Source organism: Solea solea, chromosome 8 (genome assembly GCF_958295425.1).
Source record: "Solea solea chromosome 8, fSolSol10.1, whole genome shotgun sequence".
NCBI classification, from domain to species: Eukaryota; Metazoa; Chordata; class Actinopteri; order Pleuronectiformes; family Soleidae; genus Solea; species Solea solea.
The window spans coordinates 9,106,800-9,123,452 of record NC_081141.1 but is presented as its reverse complement, the minus strand read 5'-3'; the positions used below and the strand labels follow the sequence as shown (position 1 = coordinate 9,123,452).

Here is a 16,653-nt window from a genome sequence, read left to right as displayed (position 1 = left end):
TATTATGCATCCCTCCGCGCCATCCTCATGTGGAGTGTCTGAAAAATCATATTATGTCACTAAATTGTGTCATTAAAAATCTTTTTATTTATTTTTAAATGATGAGGTCACAGAGACTTCAGTTCTGTGCTCATTCATAACAGAAGACATGTTCATACATGTAGGAGAGATCAGAGAATCTGTGTGAACATCAGAGAGAGCGAGAGAAAGAGAGAGAGCAGAGGTGTTTGTGGTGATATTAGCGGCAGATTAAAAGCCAATATAGGCATTTAAAAGTGATTTCCTTTCATTTACCATAAATCATCCTTAGAGATTCAGGGTTAGACACTGTTTCCTACCTGTTTACACAGATACGACCACATCAGAGCTGAAACACAAAGAGTTAACCACTTTGATGGCGGCACACATTCAGATTAATCTGCTATCCACTCACACGTTTATTCAGATTTCAAAGGAGGAGGATATGTGGGCTGAAGCCACTGTGATCACACACACACACACACACACACACACACAGTGCAAAAACACTGATCAATGATCAAATTCAGGTCATTTCTGTTGTTTGTTATCCTGAAGATGCAAACACTGCTGTTATCATCCACATATTTTCCCAGATCCAGTTTTCGAGGCTATCCATATCATACATATCATCACCATTATTATTGTGCTATAATTAAAAGTCGATATCATTGACTGTATAAGCTTGTAACTTGATACAGTTGTTGTGTATCTGCTCCTGGTCTCTCTCTCTCTTCTGTCTCTACCTCATCTCCCTCTTGTCCTTTCTCTCCCCCCTTTCTGTCCCCCACCTCTCCTCTGTCTCCCATTTTCCTTTCACCCCAATCGGTCGAGGCAGATGACTGCACATCTCTGAGCCTGGTTCTGTCAGAGATTTCTTCCTGTTAAGAGGGAGTTTGTTCTCTCCACTGATGCCTAGTGTTTGCTCATTGTGTGACCTGTTGGGGTTCTCTGCTCTCCTTGATGTTGTCTATGTACAGTGCCTTGAGATAATGTATGTTATGATTTGGCGCTATACAAATAAAATTGAATTGAATTTAATTGAATTTTTTTGTACTTGATGAATGAACACCCTTTTTATGGAAATCTGTATATATTGTCTCAAAACACAAACAAAAGCACCATTAGTCTATTCCATTTAATGTGGAGGTCATAATTTTTCTAGTTACCGAAAATAAATTTAAACTAGAAAACTTTGATTGTGCCTGTTTCTTGGTGCCAATGTCGTCAGGTGCAGGACTTCAGCTGGTGATTTGTTTTAACTTGCTGTGTTGAAAGTCCTCAGTGTCAGTGTGATGTGCCGAATAAAGAGAGTATTTAGACAAAGTAATATTTGGGTGAAATTAACCTTTAAAACATTGAGAACTTAGAGTAGTATTTAAACTTTAAGTATCCCCCATCCCAAACACCTGTTTCTAACTGCCAAAATTCAGTGAAACACAGAGACAGCAGTGTGTTTTAAAGTTGTCCTATTTCAACAACTGTTGATGATATAGATCAAATTATTGGCTTTTACAGCTTTTACATTGATTTTAACGCCCTCTTTCTTATTGTTTAAGTTTAAACAGTCATTCTTACGGTGGCCAGCGGGGCAAACACACTGCAACGACCCAAAACCCATGCAGAAGGAGAAACAAGCTGCATATTCACAAATGCTGCAGATTCAAAAGCACAAACAAAAACAAATGAAAAATGATCTGCAGAAAGCCAAAACACGTGCATCAACAGAAACATGCTGCAAAAACAAAACAACGCAAAAGCGAAAAACACACAGAAATCCCACCTGCAAGAAAGAAAACACCAGCAGTAGAGAAAAAGATAAAGGTTATCTTCCTGTAACCCCGTTTTTACCATCAGTGTTTTAATTTAACTCAGGATTTAGATTAGCCTGTGCAGGTAGTTTCATTGTGAGATAAGGGCAGGGATTTTATATTGGCTCAGAATGATCTAAATCAAAATTATCTCTGAAGAATATGATATAAATAAACCCTGTGCTGACAAACATACTAAATCTACTAAAGAAAGGTCATGATTTATGCTTTATGGTGAAAGGTTTCCAATGACATCAGTGTATGGTGATCAGCAGTGGCGTTGTCTACATGATATGCAGGTATTCACTGTATACCTACGACAGATTGGCCAGGGTTTCTATATAACCACTGAACATGTGCAGTATGTTCATGCAAATAAAAGGTGGGGATATTGGTGTTTTCTGTTGGTAAACCCATACATGGCACAAAGGCACGACACAGCTCACACGCTCAGAAAAACCGAGTGTCTGTGAGCTTCTCACCCAATTTCCTGTTTACTTTTCCATCTGAAGGAGCTTCTATCCATCCTGTCGCCATTCTGTTTGACAAAGACAGGAGGCTTTGCAGGAAATTAAAGAGCAGATAAGAAGCATGTTAGCCCACACATATAAATAAACACAAGCTGGTTTCCATCAGCCTGAGGCTCGTCAGGATAACAGCATGAGAACAGGTGCAAACAATACACAGGTTAACAGGTGAAGTCCAGGAAACAACAGGTTTTAATGGTGAGACAGTTCAAAGGTCAGATACAGAGTCAGCTTCAGTTTCACAAGTCAACACTTTCTTTCAAACAAATGAATTAAAGAAGATGAAGGAACATGTTCCTTAAAATGGGTTAAATTTACACAGAACTCTTTAATGGCAAACCAATACATTCTTTATATTTCACACCACAGAGGACCTCCTTATCTTATATGTTATTAACTTTCCAATATTATGATAAATTCAGTCATTTTTGGTGTTGTAGTTGAAGTATGAATGTTTAAAGTTTAAACAGTCAACTTAACTGTGTTTTCAATCAACTAGCTTGGTAGCGTGGACAGGAAAAAACTACTTAACTATACAATTAGTTTACTGTTTACTGTTTACTGTTTACTGTTTATACTGTTACTATACAATTCCCCAAACTCTATCTACACGTACACTAGCTCACTTTCTCCAAAAACAAAAACAAAATCACATGTTAAATTACAATTTGCCGTAAATTTGTGATTCCATTGGAGAAATATGTGGTGTAGCAACAATGCATTACATCCCATTGAACCTGTTTGACTTCTATTGGTTAGTGTTACTTTGTAGTTGTAATGTGTCTTTTTGTGTGACCTTTGGCCTCTTCTGACTTGCCATGAGAGATATTTGTAACACAGTGTATAATCATTTGTCGTCAAACACTAAGTTGTTGTCCCAGTGGACGAGCACTGGTGGGGAATGGATTTCATTCACACAAGTGTGTCTGCCTCCCCTCTACGTAGTGGTGATAAGCCCTCCTTCTGCGTGTTAGTTTTACCTGTTGTGAGCATGTAGGCCACCATTTCAAGTCTTCCTATTATCCAAGAATATAAATTGTCTTCTTCTGTGTATTTTCTATTATTTCCAGGTCAAAGCTTGGGGGTGGGAACTGTGGAGCATGCGCAGAGAGTCGAGGCCAGCTTTAGTATCACTGAATGTATGTAGTGGAAATCCAATTCACAAGTCGCAGTACCTGGTTGTGTTTGACTTTGAGAAATTTGATATCGTACATTTCAGTTGGATTAAAAAGTCTGGTTTAATTAAAACAATCATTTGTTTTTTTTGCAACGTTACATAAACACACTGACTAACACTGTGAGTGAGAGGAATATGTGAGACCCAGTTAAACAGTTCATTACTTTACTCGACTCTTTCCATTTAAGAAATATCTGATGTCTGATCTGTTCTGACCGTTTGACTGCAGGAAGGTAAAACATGTAAACAATAACAATATGATTGCATGTGCCTGTGTGTGTTACTCCATATCTTCTTCTTCTTCTTCTTCACTGTAGTCACTCAGAGGAAACTCACGACTCTCCTTCTGTGTGTTGTAGCTTTTCCGGTGCATCACACACTCCTGGTCGATGATTGCCTAGCACAGAGACAGACAGAGAGACAGCCAGAGAGACAGACGGACAGAGAGACAGAGAGACAGAGAGAGACAGCCAGAGAGAGAGAGAGAGAGACAGAGAAAGAGAGAGGGAGAGAGAGAGAGAGAGTGATGATCAATAATCTGTACATTTGTGTATGTGTGTGCGTGTGTGTGTGTAGTTTATACATGTTTCCTCTTCAGCTTCTAATCTCTCTAATCACAGAAACATTTGAACATCACAGACACACACACTTCCTGCTGATCTGTCCAGACCTGCCACTGTGTGTGTGTGTGTGTAGTTCCCACAGTGTTTTTGACTCCCACAAAAAGATTAAAGGGCTCATATGGATCAGATGGTACACATTAAACCAGTATAGTGCAAACTCTTTGTCCTGTTGGTGTTAATGCTCAGGACACAGCAAACCAAGTTCTGTGACCAGTTACCATTTTCTCCTCTCGGACCGCGGGGTTACGTAACAGAAAGCAGAGCGGAGCATACAGGATGTTGATCACGCCGATAAACACCATAAGACAGGGAAAACCCACCGCCTGGACCAGAGCTCCCCCTGTGGATGGTCCTGGAAAAACAGACCATGATGTTAATGTATTTTATCTCCAACATGATTTATTTATGACAGCCAGATATTAACGTCTGTCTTAAACCAGTGGATATTTCTTTAAAACACAGACCCAATTATCCATTAGCTATGTGTTCCCTACCACTGAGCAAGACACACGTGCATCTGTGCATTACCTATAGCGAAGCCCATACACAGCGCCACATCAGCTATGGCATAGACACTGCCGTAGACAGAGGCATGACGAATGTCCACGAGGTAGCCCATGATGGCCATCATGGAGGAGTCCACCATACCTACACATCAAACATCGTACAGTTCAACAACTAAATGGTTTTTGAAATGTGGTTGTATGAGGTAGTGAATAAGTGTTGCACTTTGTATTCTTCCAGCCCTGCACCTTCAGAAGAAAATTGTTATGTGTGTATAGTTCTCTAAGTGTCACATGGGGGGTGGAGTCAGCTCTGACAGTAACTCATAACACTTCAGGTAAATCAACCGTACAGTTCTTAGTGTTATTACCAAAGTGAATCCAGTCAAACATTGTTTGTAACACGTTACCTCTACAACAGTAGAGGTGTGTGAGTGTGTGATAGTCACCTATAGCAAAGCCGAGACCTCCGTTTGGTCCAATCAGACCGTAGATGCTGGTCGCAAAAGGAACCTGCAACACACGCACAAACAAACATGGTGGCAGTTCAGTGGCAGGTCAATAGGTTCTGAAGAAATGTTGGTGAAAGTGAATGAATGGGTCTATGTTGTACTTACACATAGGAGACTAATGCCAACAATAAACATCCCCAACATGGAGCAGAGCCACCTGCGAGAAACAAAAATACCCATCAACCATCTGTCTCTCTTCTTCCCTCTGTCTGTCTGTCTGTCTGTCTCTCTCTCATGTTCTCCATCTACAACCACAGGTTTACCACAATCAACCAGGATCAAGTCTTCAAGGATTCAGAGCTTCTAGAAAAGTGTATTTGTTAATTCTTGAACATCTTCCTCTGTGATTTACTGTCTCACACACATTTGTGCAACATTCTTAGTGGGGACACTCACTATGAATAGACACAATGCATTCCTTAGTCCTTTACCCTAACCTTAAACTAAACCCAGTTCTAACCCTAACCCTAAAACCAAGTCTTAAATGGGACATATCATGCAAAATCAACTTTTTAATCATTTTAATACTTATATTTGGGACTCTGGAGGCCCTACCAGTCGCCAAAGTGTGGAAAAAGAATACTCAGTCCTTTGTTCGTGGTCCCCCTTAGTGTAAGTATAGGCGATAAAACACGCAATGTTGAATTCCCTGCGCTTATGACGGCAGCATGCGCATTTCACCGCGAATGTTACCACCCCACCAGTAAGTTTACTTGGAGAGCTCCACCTTAGCTCCACCTTGTCCCTATAAAATGCGAGAGTGCAGGCGAGGGAGGAAGAGCGTTATTATGTCAACGCAGAGGGACAAGTGTGCTGTTGGTGGCTGCACAGTGGAGCACAGTGTTTTACACAAACTTCCAGCCTCAGAGGATTTTATATATGAAGCTAATGTGCCGGATAAAGTCAGCAAACGTGTGTTTGTGTGTTCGCACCACTTCACATCAGACTGCGGCCAGCGGTCGCCGTATTTAGTCAGCGACCGTATTTCACCAATGTACAAACACACACATTTTTAAGAAAAGGTCAAATAGAGCTCATAACTGACCATTCTGACACGTCCTAATTAAAAATATTTGTAAATATTTGTTCAGTACGTCCTCCATGACCGGAGCACAGACTCAGTCTGATACAGTCACATACAGCGGCAGTTTATGCAGCTGGCGACCAGCGGTGCTGTTCCTAAGTGTATTTAACTGATTTACAGTTGGGCAGTGTTCGGCTTGATCCTTGTGTCGGACGTCTCTTCCTGTGACGGCACTCTCGCTGTTTTCCGCGCACGCTGCCATGTTGATATTGTCAGAGAACTAGTGGAGGGAGGGGGAGAGGAATGGAGCGGAGGGAACAGGAGCTGAGCGAGTGAGCGCAGTAACAAGGACAAATCAGAAACCCCCTGGAAGAAGTGGGTGTGTGTTTGCGGTTTAAAGGAAAGCCACCCTGGTTTATAAGTTTTTTGATCCTCACAAAGATACCCATACAAGAACACACACACACACACACACTGACCGTCCCATCTTATTGGCCAAGACACCAAACAGATTTGTTCCTATCAGGTAGGAGATACTGGCAGGGAGAAAGGCCATACCTGCAACACAACAGAGTCATTTCTGAGTCATTTCAGTGACATGGGAGACTCATATTTCAGTCTGATCATACCAAGTTGCCATTTAGGGGAGCACATGGTCTGCAACATCCAGATGGGCAGTGTTGGCTCTAGAATGGCAACCCCCATGTTGGCGAAACACAGAGAACCTGCAAACAAAAAGATTCCACTGCATCACACTGTGATCGGATGGCTTTGCTTTAACTTGTGACAGTCTCTGAGGGAAGACACAGGTCAAGGCAATAGAAGTCTCTTACCTGCACTGATAAGGATGTATGGATCTTTTAATAGTGTCAGTAATGGAGTTCCTTCCACACTCTGTAACACAGGAAGTTTAGTCTGGTCACTGTGGTCAACAACTGCTCACATTGAGATGTTCAGCATGTGACATGTCTTGCCTCTCATCCAAGCATCGTACAGACAGCTGCTGCATATAACACCGCCTCACTTAAACCTGTAGTATGTGATTCTCAAGAAATTCTTCCTGTCCCTGCCCAATCCTGTGCTGCCACTGCATACACAAAAATGCTCCCACAGTAGTAGTAGTTTCATGTAGTATCAGTGTCATGAAGTGAACTCACCCCAGGAGAGATCTTTGAAGGCTGCAGGATGCACAACTGTAATGCTAAATAATAAACACACAAACATACACAAACCATGACCATGCTGCTTTGTTACACTGATTATAAAAACACAGAGTTTAGATTCAGTCATAGTCTCTCATATAGATCAAGTATTTTAATATTCCCAAATAATCTAATAAAAGTTGAGAGATTTGAAAACAAGAACAACTTTTGTGGGAGAAGTCTTGCAGCTGAATTGTGAATATATTGAAGTCTGTTTAAGTTGTGTGAGGATGCGCCAAGGAGGAGGGATTTGGAATCCAGGAGGGATGTAATGAAAGCATGAATTAAGGTTTGGGGAACAGAATGTGTGAGGGAAGGGCATAAGTCTGGCATTTTTCTGTTTTGGTAATATATTTGACATTTGTGTTATAACTGAGGGTACATAGTCTGAGATGATGCCAAGGGTCTTTACTTCAGTGACAGAGGATGTTCTGAAACCAGGAGATTAAGTAAGAGATTTTACAGAGGTAGTTGCTGGTCATCCACATGTTTAGTTAAACAGGATATCAGGTTGTGTGAGGGGAAGCTGTCAGACAGCTTGGTGTGGATGAATTGCTGTGTATGATCATAGAAGTGGAAATTGTGGCCTTGGTCGCGGATGATCTGACCAAATGGAAGGATGAAGAACAGTGGACCTGGAACTGAACCTTGAGGAACACCATGGGAAAGAGGAGATGAGTTCATATTCAGTATTGTGTTTTTCCCCAAACTCTCTCAGACTAAAACTCCTCCCAGAGGTTATTCATTTTGGAGTTGTTTGGCGAAAGTTCTTTCAAATAATTTGGAAAGAAAATGGAGAGTGGCCTGTATTTGTTGTAGTTCATCAGCCCAGATAAGTTCTTTTTTTCATTATTGGGGTAATGGCTGCCCTTTTTAAACTCAGAGGGAGAGGGCCAAGCAGGAGAAAAGAATTAATGACACCGGGTGTTAGGGGGCAGATGACACCAAGTCTTGATTTAATTAAGACTGTTGGCATGGGGTCACCTGAGCATGTAGTAATACTTGACTTTATAACAATTTCAGTGACAAATTATATTATCTGTTAGACTATAACAGAGGAGAAAGCTGCTTAACAGTGAAGAAGGCGGCGTGGGCTGGGGGTTGTAATGTTAGCTTTGGTGGGCACATGGTGTAGATGCTAGTAGATGGAGGTGACTTTGGTCTGAAAGAAGTCCAGGAAGTCAGAGCATAGCTTGGCAGAGGCACCGAGGGGAAATTGCTGGGCTGGTTGAAGTAGCTTATTGACTGAGTGCAATGATAGTGAAGTAGTAAGTGTTCTTTGCTTTGTTCAAAGCTTCTTTGTAGTTCTTGATGTGGTACTTGAAGGCTAATACATGTTAAGCTGATCTTCCTGTTTTGACGCTCTAGTTGGCAGCTCTCATTTTGTGTAGTTCTGAATTGAACCGTGGAGCAGAGTGGTGGAAAAAAGCTAAATAGTTCAGTGGGTTTAAGAGGAGTACATTATATAAGCATACAAGATTGTTGATTGAGAGGTCTGTGTAGTTCTGTTCAGTCCCCAGGAAGTCTATTACAGCGGGCAAACTAATATTTATGAGGTTCCTGTAAACAATAGTGTGAGTGGGACAGATTTGATATGAAGGGGTGTGGATTTGCCCTTTGAAAAATAAAGCTTTAACCTTTACCTCCATCAAACAAAGCCAGGAAAGCCAGGATCAGGAAAGGGGCACTCTTCCCGACAAACTCATACATCACACTGCCAAATGGAGCTCCAACTGAAATGGGTGGAGGAAATGAGTAATAACAGTCCTTAAAACAGTTGTGCAACCATTAGATTTGTTGTTTTAACAATGTAAAGTATTTCTCAATCATTTTATTGGAACGCATCCGGAAAATATGGGAAACATTTATGTAGTTTTAAAATAACACATAAAAACAGCTTTTACAGGTTAAAGTGCCCTTACCCGTTCACTATTGCACAACCCTGGCTCTCTTAATACAGGAGTGGAACCATAATTAATGTTATTTGGGAAACCTGTGTTTGTCCACAAATATCTGCTGTGAGAAAGCTCTCTTATGCCAAGTTTATTCAAGACAAGCACACCTGTTGTACACATGTTGTATGAGTTAAAGCCATTGACACATAAGACCAACTCTCAGTCTCATCATTCCAATCCAAATGCTAAGGATCACATATTATGTGTGTATGTGTGTCTCACTCAGGACTCCCATAGCCAGTCCTCCCAGGGCGATGCCCATGGCAATTCCTCTCTCCTCATCATCTGTATACACACTGGCCAACATACCCAGACCTACGCACACACACACACACACACACGCACACACAGTGAGTATACACATGAAAGAAACACAGGCAGGAATAAACTGTTCAAGTGTCAAAGTGCCAACCTGCCACAGATGAAAAGGATGAGCCAATTCCCTGCAGAGAGCGAGCGAAGAAGAGCAGAACGTAGGTTCCAGAGAATGCAAACACTAACACACACACACACACAAGTAAAAATATTAAATTTAATTATGTGTGTTTGCGTGCATGTGTGTGTGTGTGTGTGTGTGAGCGATACTTACTGATGGTTGACACAAACATGATGATGAACCCAGCAAACATGGGGATGTGATACCCAATTCTACAGAAAGAAAGAGACTAACGGTGAAATCATCCATTCATCAGCTGCTCTGTTTCTGAGGCTGATCCAAGACTCTACAAAGGAGAGTTATGATGCTGATTCTTCCACATTACTGCTGAGTAATTCACCTGTCTCTCTCAGTCCTCCTTCCACTCAAGACTGAGATACTGCAAAATCCACATCTCAACCTGAGAAGGATATTTTCCACTGTTTCCTGTGAATCACGACCTCTGACCTGCAGGGTCTAACCCTATGACCCTGTGCTTCACCCCCTGCAGTCATGACATGGCTTCAGACAGTCTAATTATTCATTAACTCACCTGTTAGTGAGAGGACCAACGAAGGGATTGACCAGCAGCTGGATGAGAGCTTTAGAGGCAAACAGCAAACCAACAAGAACATTTTCCTCCTCCAGAAACGCACTGTCCTGAAGACATGGGGACTCCTGCAGGAGAGGAGAGGAGCATGGCATGAATCAGTGATGTAAATAATGACACTCTTATTGAATATTGAAGTGAATGTGTCAGGTACATCTCATCCTCCACCTACTGTAGCATTTGTGGTGTCATTGATCTGCAGGTCTGTGGGCAGAGTGCTCTGCTCTGACAACTGGGTGTTGGAGGACAGTTCAGTCTGGACCTCCTGCAGACCGAAGGTTGTGTTGTCATACAGAGACACCAGAGGGGAGAAGGTGGGGGGAGACTGCTTCGACTGTATATCCGGGACCACAGTGCTGTAGTTGGACTGAGGGAGTTCTGAGGACTGTGATTTCTGGAGGGTTGGTGTGGGGAATGGGGAGTGTGAAGGCAACATGCCCAGGCGTGATGGACCATGGTTGGGTAGAGGGAGCAGGGAGGGCTGGGTAGTCTGGGGCTCTGGACTGGGATGCCTCATGGCATAAAGGAATGTTGGGATGATTGGTACTGTAAAGGGAAATGAGGATTGATTCATTGATTAATGTCATTTGTCAGTCAAAACAACAGAAGCAGTGTGGGGAGAGCTTCAGCGGCAGAATGTGCAGGAAATGGCAATGAGACGTCATGATCCATCAGTGACAAAAGAAAAACACCCTGGCTAACTAGTAGTACCAAATAGTTCCATTCTCACCGATGATGTTTCAAAGTGGGTTTGCCGCAGAAGTTAGAGCCGTCATATATGGTAATACTCAAATGTGGTTGCCTATTTGCTATGTGCTTTACAGTAGGTAACCAGAAGTCATGCAGGTAGCACTGAGTAATGCACAGGAGAGCCAAAGGAATCAAGTGTGTGGATGACGTACGTGTTGTTGCCTGATATGGTGCTCCAAAATGAAACGGTCCATTATCTTGTAATATTGTAGTATTATTCATTCATTATTCATTCATTATTCATTACACAACATTAATAATAATTATAAATAATAGTCTTGTTTTTATATATTTTAATGCAAAAATGTTTCATAGTATATCTTTAATAAATAAATGGCTCAATTAACAAATGAATGCCATTAATGAATGAATGTCAACACTTGTTTTTAACAGCATTTTCTATGTATTTATTTGAATTTGTGTATTTGAGTTGTTTATATACAAGTATCAGTTTTGGCAGTTATGGTTCTCCATCTTAAACTAAAATTAATCTTTTCTTGCCATGTCATTCCAGGTTAACAAATAAACAAACTACAGAAAACACCAAACCCATGATATTTTCCTTCAGTTTCACACAGTTCCATTACACACAGGTGGAATCTGGATTGAGATCACCACCAAAATCTAATTATTTATTTCTTGGGCCATTTGCTACAGACAATTTTATCACAATCAGTCCTTAATGTCTGTGTTCTCAGTCATCCAGGCCATTGTCATTTTCAGAAGTTAGCTGTAGGCAACTGGATTTGCTCTAGTTAAATTAAAGACATATCACTTCTAATCCAAGAATGGAGGAAGCCTCAGAGAGGTGAAATATCTTCAGTCCCAGTCTAGCAGTCCTCTACTGCTAACTAATGAAAATCAGTCCAGTTTTTGAGTTATGCCACTTAAACATTTACTATTATTTATTTCATAAAAACAGGGAAACTGTCTGCACCAGTTGGATTATCGATTTGTTTATTTCGCATTTCTGATTAATAAGGAGTCAAGGATGGAGCCATGGGGACCACCACAGCAGACATATCCATTATTTAGCATGCTTCCTTAGATTAGTGATTGGTCAATTGATTTCTTACAAAAACAACAAGATTTTCTATGAGAGGGATTGAAGGAGACAACTATGAACTGAGATGGAACACTTTAAAGTTCATGGTCAAGAGGTTTTTTGAGTGTGTGTGTGCATATGTGTGTGTGTGAGACCCCTGTAGCCTTTACTTTAGCTCTGACTCTAACAGCTGGCGACAATTTTAACCTCTGGGTCTGTAGCTGCGTCACAGATGTGTTTCATGCAGCAGAGACAGGCTCTTACCAAACCTTGCCGGGACACACCACATGACCAAAGTTGTGTGGACAGTTGAACACATGTGACAGTGAAACATGACAGCAGGTATTATGTGTACTCACCGACCACAGTTAGCAGCATATTGTCGAGCAGCAGAGCGACACACACCACCACCAGGACAAGTCTAGGAGAACCTCGACTCTGATGAAGAAATGCCATGTCTACACACACACACACAGTGGAGGACACTTGTAGATGTAGATTAAAACGTGTCCAAACCTCAATTTGAACCATATCAGAACATGAAAACCAAGTATAATCTGTGAATGTCAGGAGGTGGTTCATGAAAATAAACATTAAGTTTGATTTAGCTGTAATTTATCACAATTCATAAAACAAAGTCAAAGATGTTTTTCTAATTTGTAAAATACTTGTTTCCATTTGTTTGCTTGTCTGTCTCAGTTTCACTGGATCTTATTTACATTAAAGGTAATTACAGGAAACTGATCATGTAAACAGAGAAGACATGTGTCCATGTGTGCAATGTTTGTTTGGCTTCAGTTTTACAATAAGAAAACACAACTCATCATATCACAGCTGATCTTTAATAAAACAACATGGTCTGTTATTACTCCAGATACTAGTCCGAGCCTCCACATCCAAACTGTCCACAGCTTTATCACGAACTCTGCTGTGAGGTGTGATGTGAGCAACTGGAACATTTCATTTTATTCTTTCATTATATTTTTATTTTTATCATTTACTCTTTTTTTGTTTTTTTGTGTGGTTTAAGTGTGGTTGTATGAGGTACTGATATGACTGCTTGAAGAGCAGGTGGGGGCAAGAAGTGTTTATTCCATTTCATTACTGAATGTCCTTTTTCTTTAGCTGTAGTATTCACTTCTGAAAGTTTCCATGTGCACTTTTTTGTGTTTTCAGTCAGACTCTATCTTGATTTACTATGTTGCTGTTGCCGCCTCCTTCTGTTTAAACATAAAACAAATCAGTTCCTGTGTGCAGCTCTGCAATGTCACCAGTCGCCACATAACATGATGTAAATATTGCTGCACTGAGAAACACAGAGAGAATCGTGTAGTGATGATAGGCTTAATCAGCGTTGTGTGAACTCATTTGACAATAGTTTGAATGCAACATAAATCTGTCTATGTGTGAAAGTTACTACAGTTTTGTCCACGCTGTCTAAGACTAAGTTCACTGCTTCATCATGTCATTAGGTCGTTTTGTCTCACAGAAAACTTACATTATTTCACTTTGTTAAGTGCTTAATCTCCTGCACCAATGTCCATACAGAACATCAGAAATGTTAGCTTGTGAAGACACCAGAGTTGCTGGTCTCCTGCTTCCTCATTTGGTAAGTTTGTGTTGCTTTAGTGAATCTGTATGAAGGACTTTAAAGAAGGAAGTCATGAAATAACACATTTGAACTTAGAAGCACAACAACTGTGTTCCATGATGTGATTTTCTGTGATTTTCCAACTTTGGTTTCCGGTGGGGAAAGTTTGTCTAATGGTGAAATAAAGCAGCAAACATATTCTTAAGATATCATAGACTTCAGCAGGTATAGATTCTACTTTTCTGAAGTGATAAAGAGCTGCTGTTTTTTCTTGTGTCCCTGCTGGCAGGCATGTTTTGTGAGACTCCTTGTCTCAGGCGAGGTCTTGACCAAGTTCCAAGTCAAACTGAAAGATTTTTCCAACTCTTCTCAGGAATTACAACCATTTGCTGATTAAAAGGTGGCGCTAACACAGCATTTGACTGCAGTATAAACTAAAATGGAGGGAAAATAGATGAGTCAGTGATGTACTTTTCCCACTTTTTGTGTTTTCACAGCTCTGTTTTTAAAAATGTTAAATTTTAAAATCACATAATGATGACAACAGAATAATTATAATAAAGTTGTTTGAACGTTATTCAGATCTTATGTCAGACAATTATAAATTACGTGCAAACAAGATTAAGGTCTTTTGGGATTTCAGGAATTCTGCAGAACCATGTTTTTAGTCGTCTGTTCACTCTGCGTCTGCTCTGACGGCTGATTGGTTTACAGGCTCTTTCCTCCCTCACTAACACAGTTACATCGCTCTCTCACACACACACACACACACACACACTGCTCTTATTCTCTTATCTCTGTCCTTCACTCTCACCTCTCCCTCTTCTGTTTGATGGAAACTTGATGTCAAATGCTATTTTGACTCTGAATTTTTAGTTTGAAGAAACGCGTAATGCAAAAGTCAATAAATCGTTTTTTGCATTTGCATTCTGAATATCTGCTGTAATTTAAATGCAAACATCACAGGTGAGATGTGATCAATACACATCTGTCAAACTACTGCAAACAGACAATATATAAAGCATTCCACTCAAATTAAATAAATGTATTCATCAAAACTAAAGAAATACAAACTTTAAATTAAGATCATACTTCTAAATAAAAGTACATCAACCCAGTACAATGAACAGTTGTAACAATGTTAAAGTGTAACAATTCCAATGAAAATATACTATATGCTAAAATATTTTGAGCTTGGTGAAAAGACACACAAAACATTTGATTTATCTAAATTAGAATTCAAGAAAGCAATGAATAAAACAAATACAATAAAAAAAACTTTTAAATATAGTTTAGAACTAGTAAATAAAGGGGAAAATACAATAAATCAATCAAAAATGCATACAGAAATAATTGGTGAGAATAAAAAGTAAAACATAAAAATTCCGATCACAATCTAGGAACAAAATAAAAACCTGTGAGTAAATGTAGCATGTGACTGAGACAAACATACAGTTTGGTAAAGATTTCTAAAAGTAAAAAAATACATATTTTACAATAAGGCAACAAACACACAGATGGATCCTACCTGGACTAATGATGCTCTTCTTCTCCTGCTGCTCCAGCTGCTGATGGACTGAGTATATATCTGACCTGAGGGGAGGAGAGATGGAAAGAGACTAGGACAGAGGAGACAAGGAAAGGTAGGGAGGACGGAAGGAACGACGAAGAGGAGGAGGATGTTTCCTCCCTTTTATATTGATAATGATAAAAACAGACAATATGGAGACACACACAGAAACAGACATTAACACACGGAACACTCCAATGGTGTATGTGTGCGTGTGTGTGTGTGCGTGTGTGTGTGCGTGTGCGTGTGTGTGCGTGCGTGTGCGTGTGTGTGTGTTAGAGAGAGAGAGAGTAATTGTGAGCATCTGCTGTCCTTTTATTGAAGCTCTGGAACAACCTGCAGGCTGGAGACCTTATCACAGGCACACATCTACACACACACACACACACACACACACACACACACACACACACAGGTTCATGCAGCTATCCTTTTAAGGACTCTGCATTGACGTCCATTCATTTGGACAGTCTAACCATTGCATTTTAACTAACCCTATCCATGAACAGTTAATACTTAACTCTAACCAAACCACAATTCAAATCTTATGCCTGAACCTGACCAGTTCCTCAGAAATGATTAGGACCAGGCTTCGGTCTCCTTGAGGACTACTGGTCCTGACAAGGTCAGTGTTATGCCAGAAAATGTCCTAACAAATACACAATGTTTGTGGTTTACTAACTTTAACCCTTTAAAGATGTGAGGACCAACCAAAATGTCCTCACTCAGTAATGGTTTATACAATTTTTGTTCCTCACAAAGCGACAAATACAAGAACTTACCTTGCTGTCCTTTCATCTTTCATGTATGTTTGTTCACACATGGGGAAACCAGGGACAGTTGTAACAGTAACTGTATTCAATATACATACATGTATACATTATTTCAACAGTTGGCAGATTATTATAATTATAATAACTTATTATAAGTTTATAATGAAAAAATTGTTTATTCCAGTGTAAATGGTTTTTGATGTATTGCTGAAAATTGCCAAACGTGTTACAACTGTCCCTGGTCTCCCCTACATGTATCCACACACTTCACATATGAGCACAGATAATCCAAACACACTTTTCAAACAAGTTACATTAGAAACATGTCTGTGTGTGCGTGTGTAGGTGCGTGTGCGTGCGTGGGTGTGTGCGTGTGTGCGTGCGTGTGTGCGTGTGTCGCTGTCGTCATGTCAGTACTGATCATTTTCCAGGATCCTTCATCAGCTGTCACATACTTTTTTTTAGCTACATGTTTGTTTCATCAGGGGCAAAGATAATGTGAGGGAGGCCTGAGGGCCCAGAGAGAGGGGCCCTGTATACTGTGACA

The 16,653-nt window shown here is 40.4% G+C and overlaps 1 protein-coding gene across 1 annotated transcript; it reads right to left on the bottom strand.

Moving 5' to 3' along the window:
• Window positions 1–2,494: 2,494 nt before the first annotated feature.
• LOC131463486 (chromaffin granule amine transporter) lies at window positions 2,495–15,360 on the bottom strand. Its single transcript, XM_058635221.1, has 17 exons — window positions 15,292–15,360; window positions 12,532–12,630; window positions 10,550–10,923; window positions 10,321–10,445; window positions 9,942–10,000; window positions 9,765–9,848; window positions 9,575–9,667; window positions 9,041–9,130; window positions 7,353–7,396; window positions 7,029–7,089; window positions 6,825–6,920; window positions 6,675–6,753; window positions 5,277–5,328; window positions 5,109–5,172; window positions 4,685–4,804; window positions 4,375–4,508; window positions 2,495–3,930 (listed from the first exon to the last, which is right to left on the bottom strand). The coding sequence occupies exons 2-17, from the start codon at window positions 12,626–12,628 to the stop codon at window positions 3,814–3,816; spliced, it is 1,689 nt and encodes a 562-aa protein (XP_058491204.1). The 5' UTR covers window positions 12,629–12,630; window positions 15,292–15,360; the 3' UTR covers window positions 2,495–3,813.
• Between the last annotated feature and the right edge of the window lie 1,293 nt (window positions 15,361–16,653).